The 24,571-nt window shown below is 51.3% G+C and overlaps 1 protein-coding gene across 1 annotated transcript in view; it reads left to right on the top strand.

Annotated features, from left to right (window-relative positions):
- The window catches only part of PYGB (glycogen phosphorylase B), a 53,886-nt gene that overhangs the window by 15,224 nt on the left and 14,091 nt on the right, over positions 1-24,571 (top strand). Inside the window, exons 3-13 of the mRNA XM_021666241.2 lie at positions 9,732-9,810; positions 12,273-12,376; positions 15,525-15,656; positions 17,541-17,652; positions 18,133-18,215; positions 19,204-19,347; positions 19,915-20,007; positions 21,101-21,247; positions 21,786-21,949; positions 22,911-23,025; positions 24,049-24,150. Coding sequence (XP_021521916.1) covers positions 9,732-9,810; positions 12,273-12,376; positions 15,525-15,656; positions 17,541-17,652; positions 18,133-18,215; positions 19,204-19,347; positions 19,915-20,007; positions 21,101-21,247; positions 21,786-21,949; positions 22,911-23,025; positions 24,049-24,150 — 1,275 coding nt within the window. The remainder of the gene's footprint in view (positions 1-9,731; positions 9,811-12,272; positions 12,377-15,524; positions 15,657-17,540; positions 17,653-18,132; positions 18,216-19,203; positions 19,348-19,914; positions 20,008-21,100; positions 21,248-21,785; positions 21,950-22,910; positions 23,026-24,048; positions 24,151-24,571) is intronic.

Raw genomic sequence — 24,571 nt, 5'->3', positions numbered from 1 at the left:
TACCATTATAGAATGCATTTTATTTTTTGAAACATTTTCTCTTTATGCAGTTCTTACATGTAGTAGAAATTTTAGGGAATAGTTTGCATCATAAATATGCAATATGTTTATAATTTTTATTCACAAAAAATGTGAATTATAGAAATTTAGAAATTGCTGGCACGTATGTATCCTTTTAAACTTGGTACGCTTTGTTCTTTTTTTTTTTTTTGAGACGGAATTTCACTCTTGTTGCCCAGGCTGGAGTACAATGGCACAATCTTAGCCCACTGCAGCTTCCACCTCCCAGGTTCAAGCGATTCTCTTGCCTCAGCCTCCAGAGAAGCTGGGATTACAGGCATATGCCACTACGGCTGACTAATTTTTTTGAATTTTTAGTAGATACAAGGTTTCTCCATGTTGGTCAGACTGATCTCAAACTCCTATCCTCAGGTGATCCTCCTGCCTCAGCCTCCCAAAGTTCTGGGATTACAGGCATGAGCTACTGCGTCCAGCCACTTTTTCTTTTTCTTTGACTTTTTTTTTTTTTTTTGATGATCAGTCAACACTTATTTCTTAAAAGTGGTATTTTACTTGCAGTTCAGCTTTTAATTAATCTTGTGTTTGAAATTTTCACGATGACTGGGCCTTCAGTGTCTCCAGGTCCCTGTGCTGGGCGTGTCTAGGTGTGAGATACGCTACCGGCTGCTTTAGGTGGGAAGAAAACAGTGATGTTCCCATTTCTAATGGAATGTCAAAAAGAAGACACGGCGGCTGGGCACGGTGGCTCACACCTGTAGTCCCAGCACTTTGGGAGGCCGAGGTGGGTGGATTGCGAGGTCAGGAGATCGAGACCACCTGGCCAACATGGTGAAACCCCGTCTCTACTAAAAATACAAAAATTAGCTGAGTGTGGTGGCACACGCCTGTAGTCTCAGCTTCTTGGGAGGCTGAGGCTGGAGGATCACTTGAACCCAGGAGGTGGAGGTTGCAGTGAGCCATGATCGTGCCACTATACTCCAGCCTGGCGACACAGCAAGACTCCGTCTCAAAAAAAAAAAGAAAAGAAAACGTGGCACAAATGCATCATCAAGGCTGAGTCGTCTAGAGGAGCCGTTTATACTAAAAACTAGTGCTTCAAAAGTAGCAGCCAGCTCTTGATTGAGCTATTAAGGATGCATTAAATATTAATCTTCATTATAAAAAATTTTACACATACACAGAGATTGAGTGACTGTTACAGTGAACCTGTGCCACACACCCACCTTCTGGCTTCCCCAGTCATCAGCTCCATCTCACTGCCACTGCTATGTTCATCATACCCCACCACATCCAGGTTATTTAAGCCAACCTGAAGCAGCATAATTATCACTTGTAAATATTTCAATAGGTATCTCAAAAAGATAAGGACTCCTAAAAATAGTTACACCATTATTCCTAAAATATTGACAGTAATTATTTTTTGAAGTGGAGTCTCCGTCTGTCGCCCAGGCTGGAGTGCAGTGTTGTGATCTCGGCTCACTGCAACCTCTGCTTCCCGGGTTCAAGCAATTCTCCTGCCTCAGCCTCCCAAGTAGCTGCGACTACAGATGTGCACCACCATGCCCAGCTAATTTTTGTATTTTTAGTAGAGACGGGATTTCACCATGTTGGCCAGGATGGTCTCGATCTCTTGACCTCCTGATCCACCTGCCTCAGCCTCCCAAAGTGCTGGGATTACAGGCGTGAGCCACTGCACCCAGACATTTTTTTTTTTTTTTTGAGACAGGGTGTCACTGTTGCCCAGGATGGAGTGCAAGGTGCAATCTCGGCTCACTGCAACCTCCGCCTCCCGGGTTCAAGCGATTCTCCTGTCTCAGCCTCCTGAGTACCTGGGATTACAGGTGTGTGCCACCACGCCCGGCTAATTTTTTTTTTTTTTGAGACGGAGTTTTGCTGTTCTTGCCCAGGCTGGAGTGCAGTGGAATGATCTCACCGCAACCTCCACCTCCTGGATTCAAGTGATTCTCCTGCCTCAGCCTCCCGAGTAGCTGGGACTATAGGCATACACCACCATGCCCGGCAAATTTTTGTATTTTTAGTAGAAACAGGGTTTCTCCATGTTGTTCAGGCTGGTCTTGAAATACCAACCTCAGGTGATCCGCCCGCCTTGGCCTCCCAAAATGCTGAGATTACAGGCATGAGCCACTGTGCCTGGCCTAATTTTTGTATTTTTAGTAGAGATGGGGTTTCACCATGTTGGTCAGGCTGGTCTTGAACTCCTGACCTCATGATCTACCCACCTCAGCCTCCAACACAGTAATTTTTTAATGTCAGCTTCTCAGGCAGTGTATAAGTTTCTCAGATCACTTTATAACTTTTTCATGTTCAGAAACTAAATTGCATTTAGTTGATACGTTTTTAAGTGTTTCTTTTTTTTTTGGAAACTGAGTCTCACTCTGTTGCCCAGGCTGGAGTGCAGTGGCGCGATTTCAGCTCGCTGCGACCTCTGCCTCCCCGGTTCAAGCGATTCTCCTGCCTCACCCTCCGGAGTAGCTGGGATTGTAGGCGGTTGTGCCACCACACCTGGCTAATTTTTGTATTTTTAGTAGAGACAAGATTTCACCATGTTGGTCAGGCTGTTCTTGAACTCCTGACCTCAAGTGATCCACCTGCCTCAGCCTTCCAGAATGTTAGGATTACAGGTGTGAGCCACTGCACCTGGCCAAATCTTTCTTAATCTTAATAGGCTTCTCCTCTTTTTTTTTAATTTTCTGCCTTGCAATTTATTGGTTGGGACTGGATCTGTCCTGTAGAGTTTTCACAGTATTTACATTTGACACACTGGGTCCCCATCTTGTGTGTGTTCCAAGCATGTCTGCTCTCACAACCTTTTTTTTTGAGACAGAGTCTTGCTCTCTCTTGCTCTCTTGCCCAGGCTAGAGTGCAGTGGCACGATCTCAGCTCATTGCAACCTCCGCCTCCTGGGTTCAAGCAATTTCTGGCTAATTTTTGTATTTTAGTAGAGACAGGGTTTCACCGTGTTGGCCAGGCTGGTCTCGAACTCCCAACCTTAAGTGATCATCTCGCTTTGGCCTCCCAAGGTGCTAGGATTACAGGCACGAGCCACCATGCCTGGCCAGCTCTCACAGCTTCTACTCAACATTGTGCTCAGTCTTGGCCGGGGTATTTGGCAAGAAAATGAAATTAAAAGCATCCAGATTGGAAAGGTAGAGGTAAAACTATCTCTATTTGCAGATTACATGATCTAGAAAACTCTAAGGAATCAACTAAAGAACATTAGAACTAATGAATGAGGTTAGCAAGGTTGCAGGGTATAGGATCAATCTCCAAAAATCAACCATATTTCTATGCATCTGCAATCCAGATGGAACAATTCTTTAATTCAATCTAGATGTAATAAATCCAAAATGAAATTTAAAAAATAATTCCATTTCATTTACAATAGCATCAAAAAGAATGAAATACTAAAGTGTAAAATTAACCAAAAAAAACCTGCAAAGCCTATACCCTGAAAACAAAGACATTGAGGAATAACTAAAGATGAAAAGGGATCTCATATTAACATCTTGGAAGACTCAGTGTTGTTAAGATGGCAGCACTCCTCAAATTGATCTTGAGATTTAGTGAAGTCTCCATTAAAATTACATTGAGCTTCTTTGCAGAGATTGACAAGCTGATTCTAAAACCCAGATAGAAATGCAAGGGAAGGCTGGGGGTGCTGGCAGGTACCTGTAATCCCAGCACTTTGGGAGGCTAAGGCAGGTGAATTGCTTGAGCCCTGGAGGTGGAGGTTGTAGTGAGCTGAGGTTGCACCACCGCACTCCAGCCTAGTTGATAGAGCAAGACTGACCCTGCCTTAAAAAGAAAAAAGGCTGGGCGCGGTGGCTCACGCCTGTAATCGCAGCACTTTGGGAGGCTGAGGCAGGTGGATTGATGAGCTCAGAAGTTCGAGACTAACCTGGGCGGCATGGTGAAACTCCGTCTCTACAAAAAAAAAAAAAATTGGGTGTGGTGGTGCTCACCTGTGGTCCTAGCTACTCTGGAGGCTGAGGAGGAGGATTGCTTTAGCCTAGGAGGTCGAGGCTGCAGTGAGCCGAGATGGCACCAGTGGACTCCAGCTTGGGTGACAGAGCAACACCCTGTCAGCAATAAAAAAAATCCAGAAATAAGCTCTCATATGTATAGTCCGTTGTTTTTCTGCCAATTAAAAAAAATTATGGTAAAATATACGTAACATAAATTTTACCATTGTCACCATTTTTAACTGTACAGTTCAATTGCATTAAGTACCGTTACCTTGTTCTTCATCCATCCCTGCCATCCATCTCCAGAACTTTTTCCTAACTGAAACTCTGTACTCATTCAACAATAACTCCTTCTTCCCTCTTTGTCCAGCCCCTGACAACCACTATTTTACTTTCTGTCTCTATGAATTTGGCTACTCTAGGTACTCACGTAAGTGGAATCATACACTATTTACCCTTTTGTGACTGGCTTATCTCACTTAACAAAATGTCCTGAAGGTTCATCCATGTTGTAGCATGTATCAGTACTTCATTCCTTTTAAAGGCTGAATTATCTTTTATTACGTGTATATACCATATTTTGTTTATCAATTTGTCTGTCAGTAGACATTTGGGGAGCTTCTCCCTTTGGCTGTTGTGAATAATGCTTCTGTGCACATAGGTGTACAAATATCTCTTTAAGATCCTGCTTTCAGGCTGGGCACAGTGGCTCATGCCTGTAATCTCAACACTTTCGGAGGTTGAGGCAGGCGGATCACCTGAGGTTCGGAGTTCGAGACCAGCCTGGCCAACATGGAGAAACCCCATCCTACTAAAAATAAAAAATGAGCCAGCTATGGTGGTGCATGCCTGTAGTCCCAGCTACTCGGAAGGCTGAGGCAGGAGAATCATTTGAACCCGGGAGGTGGAGGTTGCAGCAAGCCATGACTGATCGCACCATTGCACTCCAGTCTGGACAACAAGAGTGAAACTTTGTCTCAAAAAAAAAGAAAAAAAATTCTGCTTTCAGTGCTTTTGAGTATATATCTAGAAATGGAATTGCTGGATCATATGGCAGTTTCATTTTCATTTTCTTTTGGAACCACCAAAATGTTTTCCACAGCAGTAGCACCGTTTTACATTCCTACCAAAAGTATACAAGGGTTCCAGTTTCTCTACATCCTCTCCAGCACTTCTTATTTTCCATTTTTTGATAGCAGCCATTCTAAGGTGTGTAAAATGGTATCTCATGTATCTCAGAGTTTTCAGTTGCATGTTCCTGATAACTAATGATGTTGAGCATCTTTTCGCGTGCTTGTTGGCCATTTGTATATCTTGTTTGAAGAAAAGCCTCTTCAAGTCTTTTACTCATTTCAAATCAGGTTGTTTGTTTTTTGTTGTTGGATTTTAAGAATTCTATATTTGTGGCTGGGCGAAGTGGCTCACACTTGTAATCTCAGCACTTTGGGAGGCCGAGGCGGGTGGATCACCCGAGGTCAGGAGTTCAAGACCAGCCTGGCCAACATGGTGAAACCCATCTCTACTAAAAATACAAAAATTAGCTGGGCATGGTGGCAGGCGCCTGTAATCCCAGCTAGTTGGGAGGCTGAGGCAGGAGAGTCACTTGAATCCAGGAGGCGGAGATTGCAGTGAGTGGAGATCGCACCACTGCACTCCAGCCTGGGTGACAGAGTGAGACTCCATCTCAAAAAAAAAAAGAATTCTCTATTTGTCCTAGATACTAATAGCTTATCGGATATGTGATTTGTGAATATTTCTCCCGTTCTATGGCTTGTCTTTTTACTGTGTTGATAGTCTATATTATATTACTACATACATGTTGGTCATGCTGTTCTCAAACTCCTGACCTCAAGTGATCCCCCCTCCTTGGCCTCCCAAAGTGCTAAGATTACAGGCATGTGACACTGCACCTGGCTGATAGTATGTTTTGATTTACAAGCGTTTTTAATTTTTATGAAGTCTAGTTTGTCTGTTTTTTCTTTTGTTGCCTGTAAGTTTGGTGTCATATAGATCAATTGATTTTTTTGAAAGGAAATAGGTACTAAAACAATTCAATGGAGAAAGATGTCTTTTCTTTTTTTTTCCTTTTTTTTTTGAGATGGAGCTTTGCTCTTGATGCCCAGGCTTGAGTGCAATGGTGCAATCTCACCTCACTGCATCCTCCACCTTCCAAGCTCAAGTGATTCTCCTGCCTAAGCCTCCTGAGTAGCTGGGATTACAGGTCCCTGCCACCACGCCCAGCTAATTTTTTGTATTTTTAGTAGAGATGGGGTTTCACCATGTTGACCATGGCTGGTATCAAACTCCTGACCTCAGGTGATCCTCCAGCCTCAACCTCCCGAAGTGCTGGGATTACAGGCATGAGCCACTGCACCCGGCCATAAGATGTCTTTTCAACAAATGGTATTGGGATATTTGAATATCTACATGCAAGTAAATTAAATTGAACCCCTACCTCACACTACATACAAAAATTAGCTCAAAATGGATCAAATACCTAAATGTAGGAGCTAAAAGAATACAACTTTTAGAAAACCATATAGGGATCAATTTTCATGACCTTGGATTAGAATGGTTTCTTAGGTATGACACCAAAAACCCAAGTAACAGAAGAAAAAATAGATACATTGGACTTCATCAGAATTAAAAACTTTTGTACATTAAATAGAGACAACCTATAAAATGAGAGAAAATATTTGCAAATCCTAAATCTGTTAAGGGTCTAGTACCCAGAATATATATAAAGAACTCTGATGACCACAAAAAGACAAACAACCCAATTTAAAAATGGGCAAAAAGACTTGGACGTTTTGGCCGGGCACAGTGACTCATGCCTGTAATCCCAGCACTTGGGAGGCTGAGGTGGGTGGATCATGAGGTCAGCAGTTTGAGACCAGCCTGACCAATATGGTGAACCCCATCTCTACTAAAAATATAAAAATTAGCTGGGCGTGGTAGCGCATGCCTGTAATTCTAGCTACTCGGGAGGCTGAGGCAGGAGTATCGCTTGAACCCAGGAGGTGGAGATTGCAGTGAGCCGAGATTGCACCACTGTGCTCCAGAAGACTTGGACTTGTCTCTGAAGATGATACCCACATTGCACAAAAAGATGCTTAATGTGATTAGTTATAAGAGAAATGCAAATCAAAACCACAATGAAATGCTGCTTTATACACATGAGAATGGCTATAATCATAAAGACAGAGAACAAGTGTTGGTGAGGGTATAGAGAAGTTGGTGTGATTGTCAAATCTTACAGTTAGTTTGGACAATAGTCTGGCAGTTATTTAAAAAGTTAAGCATAGAATTCTCATATAGCCTGGGAATTCCATTCTAACGTGTAAGCCTGAGAGAAATGAAAACATATGTCTACATGAAAAATTGTATATGAATTTCACAGCAGCATTATTCATAACAGCCCAAAGTGGAAACATGCAAATGTTTATCGGTTGATACATAGGTAAACAAAATGTGTGCTAGCCATATGTTTAGAATAGTACACAGCAGTACAGAGATGGGAGGGACTGACACATGGTACAACACGGATGAAGTTTGAAAGCATGCTGTTTGGACGAAGCCATGGAATGTCCAAAATAGGCAGGTCCGTAGAGATAGAGAGTAGATCAGTGATTGGCGGAAGCAGGGAAATAGGTTACAACTGCTGATGGGCACGGGGCTGCTTTTTGGTATGATAGTTTGGAATTAGTGGTGATGGTTGCATGACTTTGTGAACGTACTCTTTTAAAAGGTGAATTTTATGGTTAATGAATTATATCTCAATAAAGAAATAAAGGTTATTGGGTGTACTGTATTGGTCTTTTTCTGTCTTCAGAAACCCACCTCAGCAGTTTTGGACTTTCTGTCAGTTACTTTGTGTGTCTTTGTTGTTGCTGTTGAGACAGTCTTGCTCTGTCACCCAGGCTGGAGTGCAGTGATACGATCACGGCTCACTGTAGCCTCAACCTCCCAGGCTCAAGCCATCCTTCTGCCTCAGCCACCCCCTGGGACTGTAGGCATACGCCAACACATCTAACTAATTTATTTTTTATTTTTAGTAGAGACATCTCATTATGTTGCCCAGGCTGGTCTTGAACTCCTGAGCTCAAACAGTCCTCCCACCTTGGCCTCTTAAACTGTTGGAATGACAGGCTGGAGCCACCCCACCTAGACTTTTTATGTCTTTTTTGAATGCTCACAAAACCAAGGTGACATTTGGCTTCCTAGGTTGGATGAGTTTGCTGTAGGCACTCAATTTAAAAACATGAAGGAACCAGGCCAGGCGCGGTGGCTCACTCCTGTAATCCCAGCACTTTGGAAGGCCAAGGCGGGTGGATCACGAGGTCAAGAGATTGAGACCATCCTGGCCAACATGGTAACCCCGTCTCTACTAAAAATACCAAAAAAAATTAGCTGGGCATGGTGGCACGTGCCTGTAGTCCCAGCTACTCGGGAAGCTGAGGCAGGAGAATTGCCTGAAACCAGGAGGCAGAGGTTGCAGTGAGCTGAGATTGTGCCACTGCACTCCAGCTTGGTGACAGAGCAAGACTCCATCTCAAAAAAAAGCCATGAAGGAACCAAACCTCTTTCCTTACATCGACTCTTAGCCTGTCTTTGAAAAATATATAGAGAATTTTTAAAAATTTAATGGATTTTTGAATTTAATAGATTTTTTATGAACGAGAGGTCTTATGGTAGGTTAAGTTGTAGTTAAACCTATTACTTAACTTTGAGCCAGTAATGTATTATTGAGTAAATCCTAGCACCCCTACCCCATATCCAAAATATTTTTGGTGGAGTGTACCCTTTGAAATTGCTTTAGGAATTAAGTTCATGTCACAATATTTTGAAATTTTACTCTGAATCAAATTACTGTATGTGTCAATATCATTCAGTTGACTTAGTGTACTAAATCATTTGTGACTTTGCTGTTGTTATTTAAAACTGCCACTCTTCTCGGTAGATTTTTTTTTTGGTTTCAAAAATGTACTTACTGTTTATTAAACTTTGTTGTTTATGTTAACATGTATTGGGTTTATTATTTTTAAATGAATTCATATGTATCCTTTAAAAAGGTCTGCATTTTAATTTGTAATTTGATAAATATCATATATGTAATTCAAATAAACAAAAGCTCTTTGAATCTTCCTGAGACCAAAAAGTTTAAAAGACCACCAATCCAGATAATGTGAGCAATTCATCAAGTTCGTGCACTAAAGCCAGAGTAATGGTATTTTTATCCTTATGTCATAATGAGAGCAATGAGGTCGGCTTCTGGAATGGCTTTAAGTGTCAGTCGTGATTTTTTTGCTTTTTCTCTAATTTTTAGCGTGACATATCTATTTCACACTGTTGTTTGAATACAACTGGAATCACTACAGGAAAGTGCTTTTACGTTTTAGTTTAAAAAGATGTCATGTAAATATCTTTAGCCCATGTGAAATTAGAGAATGACAGAACAATTGGTTTCATTTTTAGGATACATGATATAATTTGTTCACTATTAATAGGTTAACTACCTGGCAATAAATGTTTTTGAAATATTTGGAAACTTCCATTTCCATGCATTGATTGCACATCAAATTTTAACACTGGATTTTCAAGTCTAACAGAATGCAGACTTTAACTTTTAGTGTAAGCTCACAAGACTTACATATCTTTTAGCCTATATAATTCAAGGGAAAATATTGAGTAACATTAAAATGCTGCCTGTGTTTTTGTCTGCAGTTGGGGTTGGACTTGGAGGAACTTGAGGAGATAGAAGAAGATGCTGGCCTTGGGAATGGAGGCTTGGGGAGGCTGGCAGGTAAGCTGCCCTGTCCAGGAGGAGCTCTCTTGGACCTGTTGGCTTGGTTGGTGACCACATGGTGAGGCTGGGGTCAGGTAAATTGGCTTCAGGGTAAATTGGCTTTGAGTAGCTGGGCCAGTGTGTTCTTCAGATTGAAATCTTTGCCACTGTTGGGGGCAAAAGGGAAAATATATGTTTTTTTCACACAAGGGGCATGTCATTTTCATGAAGACCAATCTTGCCAGCATGGAGTAAGCTGGTGCTGGAAGGGGCTCCCAGTGTGCTGACCACTTTCCAGGGCACGAGAGCCAGTGATTGGCAGACAGCCTGAAGGATGGAATGATGATTTCTGAACGTGGCCCTGCTTGCAGCAGGTGGTTCCAGCTCTGCTACTGTCAGCAGATGACCCTAAAATAACAGGACCGGGCACTGAGGGTCTTCAGCCTCCTCCACGCTCTGCCTTTGTGACACGCGATGGGTCACCACCGTCTTCCTGCTGGGTCCCTTCTCAGCAAATGCAGAACTGGACTTTGTATGCTCAAGGGAATCCCTCGAGACCTGCTTCCACTCAGGGTGTTCCGGGTCCTTGGGCTTTTCCAGTCACCTTGCGTGCCCCTCGCCGCCTCCCTCCATCCTTCTCCATGGCCAGGTGTGAACAGAGCCTTTGCCTTCTGCCCACAGGGCCCCGCACCCACAGATCCAGGCAGCGCTGAACCCACCATAGCTTGATGTGCTTCCCTCCTGCAGGCGGGTCCTCCCCAGAACAAGAGCCCAGATCTTCCGTCCGTGAGACTCCCTCATCCCGCTCCCTCAGCAGAGGGCCTGACAGGCATCTGTGTGTTCCGTGTGTGTGTGTGTGTGTGTGTGTGTGTGTTTGTTTTGTTTTTTTAATCCTGAAGTCTTTTTTTTTGAGACAGAGTTTCACTCTTGTTGCTCAGACTGGAGTGCAGTGGCATGATCTCAGCTCACTGCAACTTCCACCTACTGAGTTCAAGTGATTCTCCTGCCTGAGCCTCCTGAGTAGTTGGGATTACAGGCGTGTGCCACCACACCCAGCTAATTTTGTATTTTTAGTAGAGATGAGGTTTCTCCATGTTGATCAGGCTGGTCTTAAACTCCGGACCTCAGGTGATCTGTATACCCAAAGTGCTAGGATTACAAGCATGAGCCACTGTGCCCGGCCTGTTTCATTTTTTTGTTGCTGTTGTTTGTTTTTGTTTTTGTTTTTGGGACAAAGTCTCACTCTGTCGTCCAGGCTGGAGTGCAGTGGTGTGTTCTCAGCTCACTGCAACCTCCGCCCCCTGGGTTCAAGCGATTCTCCTGCCTTAGCTTCCTGAGTAGCTGGGACTACAGGTGTGTGCTACCATGCCCAGCTAATTTTTGTATTTTTAAGTAGAGATGGGGTTTCACCATGTTGGCTAGGATGGTCTTCATCTCTTGACCTCGCGATCCATTTGCCTTGGCCTCCCAAAGTGCTGGGATTACAGGTGTGAGCCACTGCGCCTAGCCCTGTTTTTTCAATCCTGAAGTTTTTAAGGTTGCGTCTCACTCTGTCTCCCAGGCTGGAGTGCAGTGGTGCAATCTAGGCTCACTGCAGCCTCCACCTCCTGGGTTCAGGTGATCATGCCACACAAGCCTCCCAAGTAGCTAGGTGGGACCACAGGCACACGTCACTATGCACAGCTAATTTTTTGCATTTTTTATAAAGACAGGGTCTTACTATGTTGCCCAGGCTAGTCCTAACCTCCTGGACTCAAGCAGTCCTCCCACTCAGCCTCCTAAAGTGCTGGGATTACAGGTGTGAGTCACCACACCTGGCCTCTGGATCTTTATTCAAAATAATGTTTTGTTTTGTTTTGTTTTTCTTTCAATAAGTTTGGATTGGAACAAGGCTGGATTTAATGACATGTGCTGTAGGGCCTCGGGGCCCCTGGTACTGCAGTGTTTGCACAGGTGGGCGTTGACTTGCACGTGGCCAGCTGCCACTGCTGTGCCGGCTTCACTAAGAGTAGGGTGAGACTTGATGTGTCCCTGCTGTCAGAACAGCCTGGGTTTCAGTGGAATGTGCAGGGCGTTGGCGAGGCCTCAGCCTGAATTGGGATTTCTGAGAGGGGTGAAGTGGGGGTCTGTGCTCGGAGAGGTTCCAGGCCTCACCGAGTTCTCTAAGGTTCTTCATCTCTCCATCCTCCCACACCCTCTGAGTAGCCCCCACGTTGATGTCTTCTGTGTGGCAAAGGCTCTGTTCACACCTGACCTCAGAGAAGGATGGAGGGAGGCGGTGAGGGGCAGGCAAGGTGACTGGAGAAGGCTGAGGACCCCAGGCTCTCATGGGGCGGGCGAGGGCTCCAGTTTTCCTGTGGGTGAAGCCTGAAGTCAGTGTGATCTCCTCTGAATCTCTGCCTTGCGCCCCGTGGACTGCCTCCCCATGGGACCTTGGTGCCCTGCCTTCAATTCTGACTGATCTATGATTGATTTTTCAGCGTGTTTCCTTGACTCGATGGCCACCTTGGGCCTGGCAGCGTATGGCTATGGAATCCGCTATGAATTTGGGATTTTTAATCAGAAGATTGTCAATGGCTGGCAGGTGGGTGAGCTTTGGTTTCTTCATGGTTTCCAGCTCTCGTTCATACAAGAAAATAGAGAGCAGCACTTTCAGTTTGTCTGTTTATTCTTCCTGCCGTCCCTGCAGACTGCTTATACTCTCCCCTGCCTCCCCGACAGAGGCTGCTTACACCCCGCCCCCTGTCACCGCTCCCACCAGGGGACTGCAGGCCAGCCAGTGGTAACGTGGAACAGGTCAGGGCAGCTCCCCGGCTCCAGCTTGGTCCACATGGCCTGGCAGAGGCTGGGCCCTGTGTGAGCTTTTTGCCAGCTGCCTCTGCCTGGGGACAGGAAGTTGGGGGCATGCAGGACACAGAAACCCGGCTGCCCAGACAGGGCCACTGGCAGCCGGGTAGTGAGGGTCGCTAGCTTCCTGGCCACACCAAAATGCAGAGTGAAGGGTGGTGCTCTTGGGGTCAGCCTTAGTGGGATATTGGCCCTGAGTAGTTAGAAGAGCAGCTGTAGGTTTTGCTCCCACCTTCTGCCTTCACTCACTGACCCCAGTGAGGAGACAGTGCCCTTGGGTTAGAGGCTGGACTCTGCAAAGTACAGTGGCCCTTGGAAGGAGTGGCCTCGATCTTGAAGCCTCACACAACAGCTAAGTGAGGTGGTTGAGACCATGGTGAGGAGGAGGGCATGGTCTTAAAATGCAGCCTCCTCCCAGGCGAGGCCAGGCAATAGCTCCCTTCCCATAAGCCTCAGAATGAAAGTCACCACTATTCCATTTGATTGGAGGATGGTTTATTTAATATCATTTGGGGCCTGCAAGTCACAAATAAAGCTGGTCTGGGGTTAGAATCAAAAGATTTGTAGCATCAGAGTGTACAGCCCCAGTGAATGCATGCGTGGTGGGTGCTAGAGACGTCCTTTGGGCGGGGCTGGGCCGCACGGCAGGTGCAGTCTCCGGAGCTCGTCCCTGGTGTCCATAGGAATCGTGCTTCTCACCATAGAGAAATTAACCCGAAACATAACCATGCAAGAAGCAGATGTCCATGACATGCACTGCGATGCGTTCAGTGGGAATGTGGACTGATACCTGTAGCTTGCATTAAGTAAACCCCAAAATCAATGGATTGGCAGCTGAAGAAACGACAGACCACTTACAGCACTTAGATGTGGGTGGATAACGTTTCTGCGTGTTTGAAAATGCTCATAATAAAATGTTGGCGAAGAAACATAATGGCTAAAAATAAACCTCAAATGGACTCAGGTCCATTGCTTGATTCATAGAGATGCCCTCTGCAACCTTAAAAAGAGAAAGGCACCTTTCCTCCACTGCCTCTGGACAGCTCTGCCCCAGCCCTCTGTGTGCCTGAGCAGCAGGGCGGTGCAGTCCATGCACATGTTGATGCTCTGACTCATTCCGGCCCCCGCCAGTCCACACATCACATGTGGGTTTATAAGGCAGAAGCTCAGAGGCTCCCCCACGCCTAGGAAGGTGTTGGTGGTGGTTTTTGTTTTACCACGGAGACATTTTTCCTTCTGGTGGTCCTCATTCCTGAACTCTTAGCACCTTATGTGACAGTTTAGGATGATCAGTAAGTGAAGCTCACCCCTCCTCTCAACTCCTTTTCATGGGAACTGATCAGATGGAGTGGGTTTTTAGTTGGCTTTCGTTGTGGCAAAAATAAATACAGACAGGGTTGGCCAGCAGTGTGTGACCTACTTGACGTCCTGGCTGAGGGGGAGTGGAGGCCCTGGAAGGGAGGCTCTGCCTACCTTTCTATGTGGGAAGCTGCTGCTTCTGCAGACAATTCCTGGAGTGACTCTGCAGGAGATGGCTAGGCCCTGGTGTTGGGGAATGTCACAGCAGACAAGAAGACCCCACCAGAAAGGTCTTTCTGGGAGTACCGTGGAGAAGTGCCTGATGTGGGGAGGTGCCTGCTGCAGCCATCGTGCCTCCCAAAGAGCACAGCCCAGGCAGTCTCGCTTGTGAGTCTTTACCTCTGGTAGGAACCATTAAGAGGAAATCCCTCAGTGTAGCATACCAGGGCTGCTTGCTCATTCTGAAGAGAAGAGACGTGATCTCATTTCTGCGCAAGGGCGGCTCAAGTCTGCAGTGCCGCTTTTAGAGTTTTGCGTATTTACTGGTCTTGAGTGTCACTGGGTGCAGTTTTTGGGAATGAGCTTCTTTTGGAAGCCCTACCAGAACAGCTCATCTTCCTGGGTGCATCCAGGGCACCCTTTCCTGCCGGCTGACAACTTGGCTCCTGCACCTGTGGATTTGCAGTGTCACTTTCTTTCTTTTTTAAATTTAGTAATTTTTTTTGGAGATAGGGTTCCGCTCTGTTGCCCAGGCTGGAGTGCGATTGTACAGTCACAGCTCACTGCAGCTTCTCTCTCGTGGACTCAAGCGATCCTCCTACCCTGGCTTCCTAGAGTGCTGGGACTGTAGGCGTGAGCCTCTGCTGGCCAGCGTGTCCCTGTCAAAGCAGTATCTTCTAGTGATTCTTCTATAACAGCTTTATTGAGATAGAAAGTCGATTTTAGTGTATTAAGAGTTGGGTAACCATCACCACTGTCTATCTCAAGAACGTTTTCATCACCCCAGAAAGAAGCCCTGCAGCAATTTTCAGTCATACCCAGCCCCTCACAGCCTCTCCTCCGCTTTCTGTCTCTGTGCAGGCACCCGTTCTGAACATTTCCTGTAAATAGCCTCATGCGATGCGTGATGTTTTTGTCTGGCCTCTTTCACCGAGTGTAGGCTTTTCAAGCTTCATCCAGGTCGGAGCATATGTCAGTCAGTGGCTCTTAGTGTCTTTTTTTTTTGAAATGGGGTTTCACCATGTTGGCTAGGCTGGTCTCGAACTCCTGACCTCAGGTGATCCGCCCACCCCGCAGCCTCCCAGAGTGCTGGGATTACAGGCGTGAGCCACCACGCCCGGCCCTTAGTGTCTTCTTATTTGGGTGCATGTTTCTGAATTTTGAGTTTGGTACTTCAGTATTCACAGTGTTCGTTTTACCCACACGGGCTTGACCACAAGTGGGAATCCTGACGTGATAAATGGCCGTAGGTAAGTTTCAGTGCCAGGCACTATGTGATCTCGACTGCATGGTCTGCTGGGCCAAGGACAGGGCAGCAGCCCAGGATGTCTGCCCTGAGGGTGCCCTCACTGCTGGCCCCTTTCCAGGTAGAGGAGGCCGATGACTGGCTGCGCTACGGCAACCCCTGGGAGAAAGCACGGCCTGAGTATATGCTTCCTGTGCACTTCTACGGGCGTGTGGAGCACACCCCTGATGGCGTGAAGTGGCTGGACACACAGGTACCTGGGCCGAAATGTCCACGGGCAAGGCTGGGGCTGGGCGAGGGGGCTGCTGCGGATCATTCATAGTCACCTCAGCTTCTTTCGGGGTGTCGGGGGCTTGCTGCCTCCCTGGAAGACTTTACTCTCCTCATCTCCCTGGTCTCTTACACTTTGATGGGAACTTCCCAAACAGTGGAAATGCTGAGCATAGCAGTGAGATGCTGCGGAGGAAGCCCCACTGGTCAGGAGCTGTGTGTTGGGGCTGCGAATGCAGCTGGGCATGTCCACTCACTGTCAGATGCTCATGGGAACCCGGCTGTAGGCAGGAGGGTATTCTGATGGGATGGGGGCACGAGTCCCTGGGGTGGGTGAGAACAGCTCCCACTGTCTCTGTGGAGCACGCAACAGGCTCAATTGGGCCCTGGTGCCACACATGGCCCACAGCTCTCAAAGCATCAGTGTCAGAGCCTCCAGAGAGTGTTCGAGGCCTGGGTGGCATCCCGGGGTGGGGCCAGGCCCTCCCGTCCAGCACGACTAGGGCAAGAGCCTAGGGTGCTCGACAGCAAGGGGTGCCAGGCACGCAGAGGCCACTTGAGGGAGCACCTGGTCCAGGCTCAAGGCAGCTGGGAGCTGGGGTGACTAGGGCAGGGTGGGGGCTGGCAGGGGAGGCCACAGGAGAACGTGGGGGAATCGGTGAGACTTGGCTTCCTGTGACGGAGGCCGAGGGGTGATAACAGGAGAGCCTGGAGGCGGGTGGTCACTGGTGCGCAGAGGGAGTTGTCCTGACTTTGTAGGACAGAATTTTAAATCAAATACGTGGGCTTAGAGTGGCTGAGGCCATGCCATGGAGGCTGAAAATGCCATGAAAAGTTGTATTTAACTTGCAGAAACAGGGCAGGGGACCGGCGCTGTAGATGTGTTCATGGATGAGTGTGTCAGTGTGAGTGAGGGGGCTGGAGACCTGGGACATTCCAGGCAGGCTGGAAGATAGGCCTAGTCCCGAGGGCTGGCCAGGATGGAAGGGGCTGGAATGCCTTGCTGGGGACTTGTCTCTCTCTTGGGTGTCGCCTGTGGAGTAGGGGCGAGGATTGACAGGAGAGAAGAAGGGAAAGGGATACTGCGGTTTTAGTCTTGGTGGCCTCGGCATGCAGCCTGTGTGGCTGTCGGAACTGACCGGCAATGCCACAGGCACGTGTGTATCGGGGTGAACCCAAGCATCCCTAAGTGCACCTGCCGGGGAGCTGGGACCGCAGGCGAGCCTCAGCTTTGTGAACTTCCTCCTGCGCTCGATGGGAGCAGAGCTGATGCCTCTGGACCCACGGGGACTTGGGGGCTTGTCGAGGAGAGAGGGAGCCAGGCTGGGGCAGAGGGAGCATGGCTGGGCTTGTGCTAGGGTGCTGGGAACATTGAGGTTAGCAGGCAAGGCAGCCACAGGGCTGCAGGAACAGCCTTCCCGTAGACAGAGGTGAGAGATCATCTGCGGGGTGAGCGGCTGCCTGCTGGAGTTGCTAGAACAGAGACAAGTCAGGAGGGGAGGCGTGGAGGCCAGGGGGTGAGGAGGGAGCTGGGGTTGGTGCTGCAGCACCTCAGGGAGTTGGGATGGGGATGATTCTTTAGTCGAAGGCCGTTCCCGAGGAAGGTAAAGTGAGAAGACAGATCTGGTCTGGGGAGGGTGGTGGACGGGTGGTCCTCTCAGTATGGCAACATGGGCACCACAGGGGCAGGCGCAGGCGGGGACTGTGGTGCCGAGAATGGGCCTGGTGGATGTGTTTGGACAGAAGGGAGAGACCATAGGGGGCCAGCAGGAGGCCAGGTGCTCAAGAGGAGGCGGGGGTAGGGAGAGGCGTGGGGGCCAGCAGGGGTCCTTGCCACTCCATCCTGAGCAACCCCTTTCATGGCCAGGTGGTGCTGGCCATGCCCTACGACACCCCGGTGCCCGGCTACAAGAACAACACCGTCAATACCATGCGGCTGTGGTCCGCCAAGGCTCCCAACGACTTCAAGCTGCAGGACTGTACGTTCCGTGGTTCTCGGCACCCCTGTGTCCATGTGGGTGGCTGATCCCAGACGCCCTTGCCCACAGCCTTTACCGTGCCCTGTGGCTCACTGTCCTGGAGGCTGCATGGCCCTCCCCTAGGACCCGGGTCCTGGTGAAGAGCGATGCTGGTACAGCTTCCCTGTGTGGGGGGGCCTGCCTGGGAATGGCCCACAGGCAGAGCCATGAAGACATCTGGGACCCGGGTACCCGGGTCAGCTTGTGCAGATCATGTGTCCCTGGGGAGGAGCGCGGGCGCTGGAGTTGTGTACATGTGTAGGGGAGCTGCAGGAGGGGTCAGCTGTCCCTCCTGGGCGGGGGTGCGGTGAAGCAGTGCAGCGGCTCGGGGAGTCCTGTGCTCGAGCACCTTTCCTTGGCCTCTGCAAGTAGGCCCCTGAGCAGTTGTGGTGCTCGTGCCAGGAGGCACGTGTGTGCTTACCCTGCTCTGTCTCTTCTTAGTCAACGTGGGCGACTACATCGAGGCAGTCTTGGACCGGAACTTGGCTGAGAACATCTCCAGGGTCCTGTATCCAAACGATAATGTGAGTAGCCGGCCTGGGTACTCTCGCAGGCCGTGCCGCTTTCCAGCATAGTGAGGTGCGCTGGCTGGCCGGGCTCCCCAGTGGGGCCTGCTGTTGGACTTGGCAAGCAGCCACCTGGTGGCCCTCCCACCTCGGGTGCATGCACAATGCCCTTGGGTAGGAGTCGGGTGCACTGGCCTTGATAAAGCCAAGCGGGTCCTTGTGCGCCTCTCGGCAGCTCTGTGGTCCTCTCTCTGAGGATGCTGTCTGCCACCTCCTCCTCTTATCCACTCCCCTGTAAACACACAGCTGCTCCCAGCCCATCAGCCCTCTAGCCTGTGTGCCATTCTAGCCTGCAGCGCCACTTCCCCAAGTAGGTGATCTGTGTGTCCAGGGACGGTAGCGCCTGCCTGGCATGATGCCTGGGGACGTTCAGAAGGTCCTTGGCACATGCCCTTCCCCTGCTACGTGATGGTGTTGCAGCCATGTTCCCCGCTGCCACCTGCATTTAGTGTCCAGTGGCCTTCTGACAAGTACTTAGAGTTTGCCTTAGGGGGCAGAGCATGTTGAAAAGTTAGCTTATTTTATAAAAGTAACCCATGCACACAGAGGCAAAGGCCTGAGTGCCGGAAGGCGCATCGCAGAGTGTACCGCCCTGGTCCCGTGAGACTGTGGGCAGACCCCAAGCCCTAGCTGCAGAACGTTCCAGAAGTCCTGTGCTTGGACATTGTAGTTCCTGAGCAGGGTTGGCACTGTACTTATTCTAACGGATGGACACTGTGTCTTGGGGTGTGTCCCACAGGTGGGGTGACCTTTCCCAGCATCCCGAGGGTGCACAGGCAGGCCCTGACGTCAGGTGGCCAGGCTGGGCTCCTCTCAGTCTTCTGCCTGTGCCCTTGAGCCAGGTCGCCGACCTAGACTTCCTAGGGGAGGAGAATGGTCCCGGGACTGGGTCGTGGGGCATGCGCCCCCCAGCCTATGCCCCTGCAGCTTGCCCTGTCGTGTGCAGTTCTTCGAGGGGAAGGAGCTGCGGCTGAAGCAGGAGTACTTCGTGGTGGCCGCCACGCTCCAGGACATCATCCGCCGCTTCAAGTCGTCCAAATTCGGCTGCCGGGACCCTGTGAGAACCTGTTTCGAGACGTTCCCAGACAAGGTGCATGGTGGCCCCCGGAGGGATCTCAGTGTCCTCAGGCCCGTGAGGTTGCTTCCTCCTGTCCCAGAAGGGGCTAGAGTGGGATGGCACGTGGTCCTTGTCTTGGGGTCTCGTCATCCTGGACCAGGATCCCACTCAGGCCCTTTCTCCTGTAACGAGGGCCACTGGCTTTGATAGGAGTCAAGTCAGCAAAGGACATGGTGAAAAAGGCTCCCGTGCAAGGTCAGATGTACCTGTCAGGCTAAGTGCAGTTCTTTCAGACAAAGCCGCCATAGCCCCCGTGAGAGAGCCCCCGTGGCCTGCCTGGGCAATACAGCAATACATGCCTCCTGGCCTCTGGCTGCAGCACCACCTGTGGCAGAGCATGCTGCTGTAGGGCACTCACCAGCAGGCATATCGGGCACAGCGCCTGCCTGCTCCCTCCTCAGAATCCCTCCCTGTTCTGCAGGCTCCTCTGGGTGGAGTGGACTGGACTGGCTCCTTCACACGGGGGGGTGCATACACCAACAGCCGCGGGTGCCCATGCAGGATGAGGTGACTGAATGGCATGCCTTGTGTGACCTGCAGGTGGCCATCCAGCTGAACGACACCCACCCTGCCCTCTCCATCCCTGAGCTCATGCGGATCCTGGTGGACGTGGAGAAGGTGGACTGGGACAAGGTAAGTGTGGAGGAAAAGGGCGGCCCCTCCCCAGAGCCTGGAGCCTGTGCAGACCATGGCTATGAGGGCGGAGCTGGGGACCCTCTCCCCTGGCTTTGGGAGAGCTGTGTGGTCATCATGAGAAGCAGCTGTGGGAGGGGTCTGGTTCCAGGAGGTGGAGGTTCTGTGGGGCCAGGGTGCGGGGGACAGAGGATAAGGACAGGGCTCTGACACTTCTCAGGGCTTCCCGTTGGTGTGTTCTCATCTTGGTTTGGTGACAACTGCCCAAAGCATTAAGTGTTTAGAGCTCTGCACTCCCCATATTCGTGTGCCTGCTCTCGCGACTCAGCATATTTTGGACTTAGATACTTTTGTGAGGTGGGATTTTTCTTAATCTAACTGTTACTAAATCAGCATGTAGAACCATAAAACAGGCCAACTTGGCAACTCATGCCCATCATCCTGGTGCTTTGGAAAGCTGAGGCAGGAGGGTCGCTTGAGGCCAGAAGTTAGAGGCCAGCCTGGGCAATACAGCAAGACCCCCACCTCTAAAAAAACATAGCCAAGTGTGGTGGCACACTCCCAGAGAAACAAAAACAGAAACGTAAAACAATTTTTTTTACTCCGTTTTGTGGAAACCCAAGCCCCTCTCTGGTCTTGGGGTGTGTGCACTCCAGGTGAGGCTGCATCTGTTGCAGGCCCCCCAGTCCTGGCCAGCACAGGGCAGGTCCATGTAGTAACCAGTGCCCTCCCCACTGTGGGTGTCAGGCCACAGAGGAAATAAATAGAAATCTGCTCAGTGATCTGTTTACCAGTGACGGGAGGGTATGAAAGTGACCCCACGTCTCAGGCGAGCGTGTCTTCTTTGTGCGTGAGTCACACGCTGGACCATGATGTCACGCTTTGATGGGTCGTGCTAGCAGAGTGAGGGCTCTGGGCTGTGTGCCAGGCTTTCAGAGGGCTCTAGATCCACCCTGGAGAGCAGAGGAGACGGTGGCCCTTCCTGGGGGATGCAGCGTCTGCCTGGGATCCTGGATGCTCACCCTGCCCAGGCACCTGGCCAGAGAGCTGCTTGTTTTTAAGCAAACACACGGAACAATGACAAATCGTCTAGGCTTGGGAAATCACAAAGAAGACCTGTGCGTACACCAACCACACAGTGCTGCCCGAGGCCTTGGAGCGCTGGCCTGTGTCCATGTTTGAGAAGCTGCTGCCGCGGCACCTGGAGATCATCTATGCCATCAACCAGCGGCACCTGGACGTGAGTGTGGGCCCAGCTTGCCGTGTGGGGGTGTGGGGTGGCAGCTCCACCCACGCCAGCGGCCCCCCACTTGGCCTGGGAGAGGAGGTGCTTTACTCCTCCAGCTAGGCAGCCTCTGTTCCACAGATGATGCTTGGCCTGGGGGCTGTCCCTTGCAGAGCTGTTGGCTGATACCCATACCTGACCAACAGCCATCCCAGGTCCCTCCTTGTAAATCGAAAGGCATGTCCTCTTCCTCAGACCCATTTTCCTCAGACACAGCAGCCCTGTGGGTTCCTGGGCTGGGTGGGACCCTTTCCTGGGCTGTGGAGTAGGGCGAGAGCCTCCTCCTTGAGCCAGGCCCCTTGCGAGATGCATCCGAGGTGTCGGCTGGGGCTGGGGGCACTTGAGTAAGGTCTGGCTGTAGCAGCCCCTGCACTTCCCTGGAGGCAGAAGAGCTTCTCACGGGTGCTCATGGACTGTCCCCTGGTTACGGGGAGTGCTGGCTCTCCATGAGGCCTCCTGTGCCCACCCACGGCACTCTGTGTCTTGACATCAGCACGTGGCCGCGCTGTTTCCCGGGGATGTGGACCGTCTGCGCAGAATGTCTGTGATCGAGGAGGGGGACTGCAAGCGGATCAACATGGCCCACCTGTGTGTGATTGGGTCCCACGCTGTCAACGGTGTGGCGAGGATCCACTCGGAGATCGTGAAACAGTCGGTGTGAGTGAAGCGCCCGCCCGAGCGGGGCCAGCTCTGTCTGACACCCAGGCCTGCGGCTAGGACCGTCCACCACACACACGGACCCAGCTGTGTGGCACACACCCCTCGCCACTAGGCCCCTGCCTCCATGGGACTGACAGCGCTGCCCAGAACACCCTGTCAGGGTCACACCTTGTTGTGTGTTTACCGGCCAGCACATGGGGGCCCTCTGGTGGACTCTGGCTCTGTGGGCAGTGGGGAGACGGCTTTGTCTTCTGTTGCTCTCCTGCACCCCTGCGTTCTTGGGGGCCCAGGTGGAAGCTCTGCTGCACTGGTCCCCCCGCCACTGGTGGGGCTTGGACAGGGCTTGAAGGTGGGGATCTTAGGTCAGATCTCATTCTTGCTCCTCTCAGGTGGGGCGTGATCTAGGAGTTGCTCCCACTCTTTTCCTGGCATGTACTGAGAGCCTACTGTGAGCGCTGCGGGCTCAGCACCCAGGGCGGGGGCTTCTGTGCCTGGGACTGGGCGGCATGGTGGGGGGATGGGGGGTGGCTTCTATGCCCGGGACTGGGCTGCGGGCTCTGTGCGTGCTGCCCACGGCAAGCTTCTGTGTCCAGCCCCTCCTCAGTGGCAGATAAGGAAGCCGAATGCAGCTTCTCAAGCCCTAAAGTCCCACGGTCTCGGCAGTCATGACCTGGACGACTGTTTCCGCATGGACTGCTCTGGAGAATGTCCAGGCTCTGACACCTGCATGGTTGTAGCTGGGCAAACCGCACAGCCGACCACAGAGTTCCTGGGTGCAGCTCTGCCTTCGCGTGGTTCTCAGAGCCTGCAGCCGCTGTGGTCGCTGTCCTCAGAAAACAGAACAGAAACACTGAGCTTGAGGACTCCCGGGGACCTCCTTAAAAGGACCTTAAGGTCTCTTGCTTACCTGGTTCAAAGCACAGCATTTGTGACAGTTACCTGTTTTCTGTGTTTGCAGCTTTAAGGATTTTTATGAACTGGAGCCAGAGAAGTTCCAGAATAAGACCAACGGCATCACGCCCCGCCGGTGGCTGCTGCTGTGCAACCCGGGGCTGGCCGACACCATCGTGGAGGTGAGCGCCAGGCCCCGCCCGTGCCCATGGGGACGCCTGGGCTGAGACCCGCAGGCTGTGTTATCAGCCCCTGCTGAGTGGTTGCTGAGTGGGCAGGAGTCTGTCCCTCAAGTGTTGACCTGCAGGCTTCTGGTCATGAGGGCCGAAACCCTGAACGTGGGCGCTGGGCCAGACAGTCACCCAGTGGGGCCCGGTGGGTCCTGTGTATAAGTTCAGAAGCCAGCTTTAGGGAGGGCTGGGTGTGGCTGAGTACAGCCACGGGGCCACTGCAAAAGAGGTAAGAGGCGGCTGACTGCCAGGAGAGTCCACCAGGCTGGGCACCTGTCTCCTGTCTGTATGCCGGCTCCGACGCGGGCTCCCGGGGGAGACAGTGCTGAGGTGCCAGGGCCTGCCTGGCGAGGCTGCCCACCTGGGGCTATGGTCAGGGAAGGCTGCCCAGGAAAGCTGAGATCTGAGGAGGGAACGAAGAGGGAGGGAGCAGCGCCCTGGGGCAAACTGTTCCAACGCCCTATGTTGGGGGATAGGCCTCTGGGGCCTGGACGGCAGTGTGGCTTCCGTGCAGTCTAAGGTGGCCCTGGGCACCGTGAGGACAGGCGGCTGAGTGTTGGCAGCCAGCACCGGGAAGCCCCCAGGAGGGCCCTGGGTGAGGTGCTGGGTTTGAGGGGGCCGCCTGCTGCAGTGTGGAGGCAGGGAAGGCACTGGCGGAGGGCAGCGGGAGGACGGCTTCGAGTTTTGGTAGTGGTGGGTTGTTCAATGTCAGAGAACCCTGGGATCAGTGGCTGAGGGAGGCTTGTGTGTTTGTTGTGGACCTTTTAACTGGTGGGACTGGGCTACCTGGTGAAGCCCTCTCAGAAGTGGTGGGAGGGGCTGCCGCAGTGATGCTGCGGCCTGAGAGGTGGAATTCCTGGGCAAGCAGATTCCAGGGGAAGCAGGGGCGTGGGCGACAACAGGAGGACAGGTGGCTAGGGGGCCCAGCTTCAGGAGGCCGAGGCCCACAGTGAGTGGAACCGTTATGTTCTGCAGAAAATTGGGGAGGAGTTCCTGACTGACCTGAGCCAGCTGAAGAAGCTGCTGCCGCTGGTCAATGACGAGGCGTTCATCAGGGACGTGGCCAAGGTCAAACAGGTAGGCCCGGCCCCAGTCCTCCCACAACCGGGCAGGTAGGCCCGGCCCCGGCCCCAGCCCCAGCCCCAGCCCTCCTGCAGCCAAGCAGGTAGGCCCAGCCCCAGCCCCAGCCCCAGCCCTCCCACAACCAGGCAGGTAGGCCCAGCCCCAGCCCCAGCCCCAGCCCCAGCCCTCCCACAACCAGGCAGTTAGGCCTGGCCCCAGCCCCAGCCCCAGCCCCAGCCCTCCTACAACCAGGCAGTTAGGCCCGGCCCCAGCCCCAGCCCCAGCCCTCTTGCAGCCAAGCAGTTAGGCCCGGCCCCAGCCCCAGCCCCAGCCCTCTTGCAGCCAAGCAGGTAGGCCCAGCCCTCCCACAACCAGGCAGGTAGGCCCAGGCCCAGCACAGGTCCTAGGGTACCCACTGGGGCTTTAGTGGGGACTC

This window comes from Aotus nancymaae, unplaced genomic scaffold, assembly GCF_030222135.1.
Source record: "Aotus nancymaae isolate 86718 unplaced genomic scaffold, 86718_ANA_hifiasm-v0.15.2.pri h1tg000001l, whole genome shotgun sequence".
NCBI classification, from domain to species: domain Eukaryota; kingdom Metazoa; phylum Chordata; class Mammalia; order Primates; family Aotidae; genus Aotus; species Aotus nancymaae.
The sequence above is the reverse complement of the archived record's forward strand: the minus strand, read 5'-3'. Positions and strand labels throughout refer to the sequence as shown.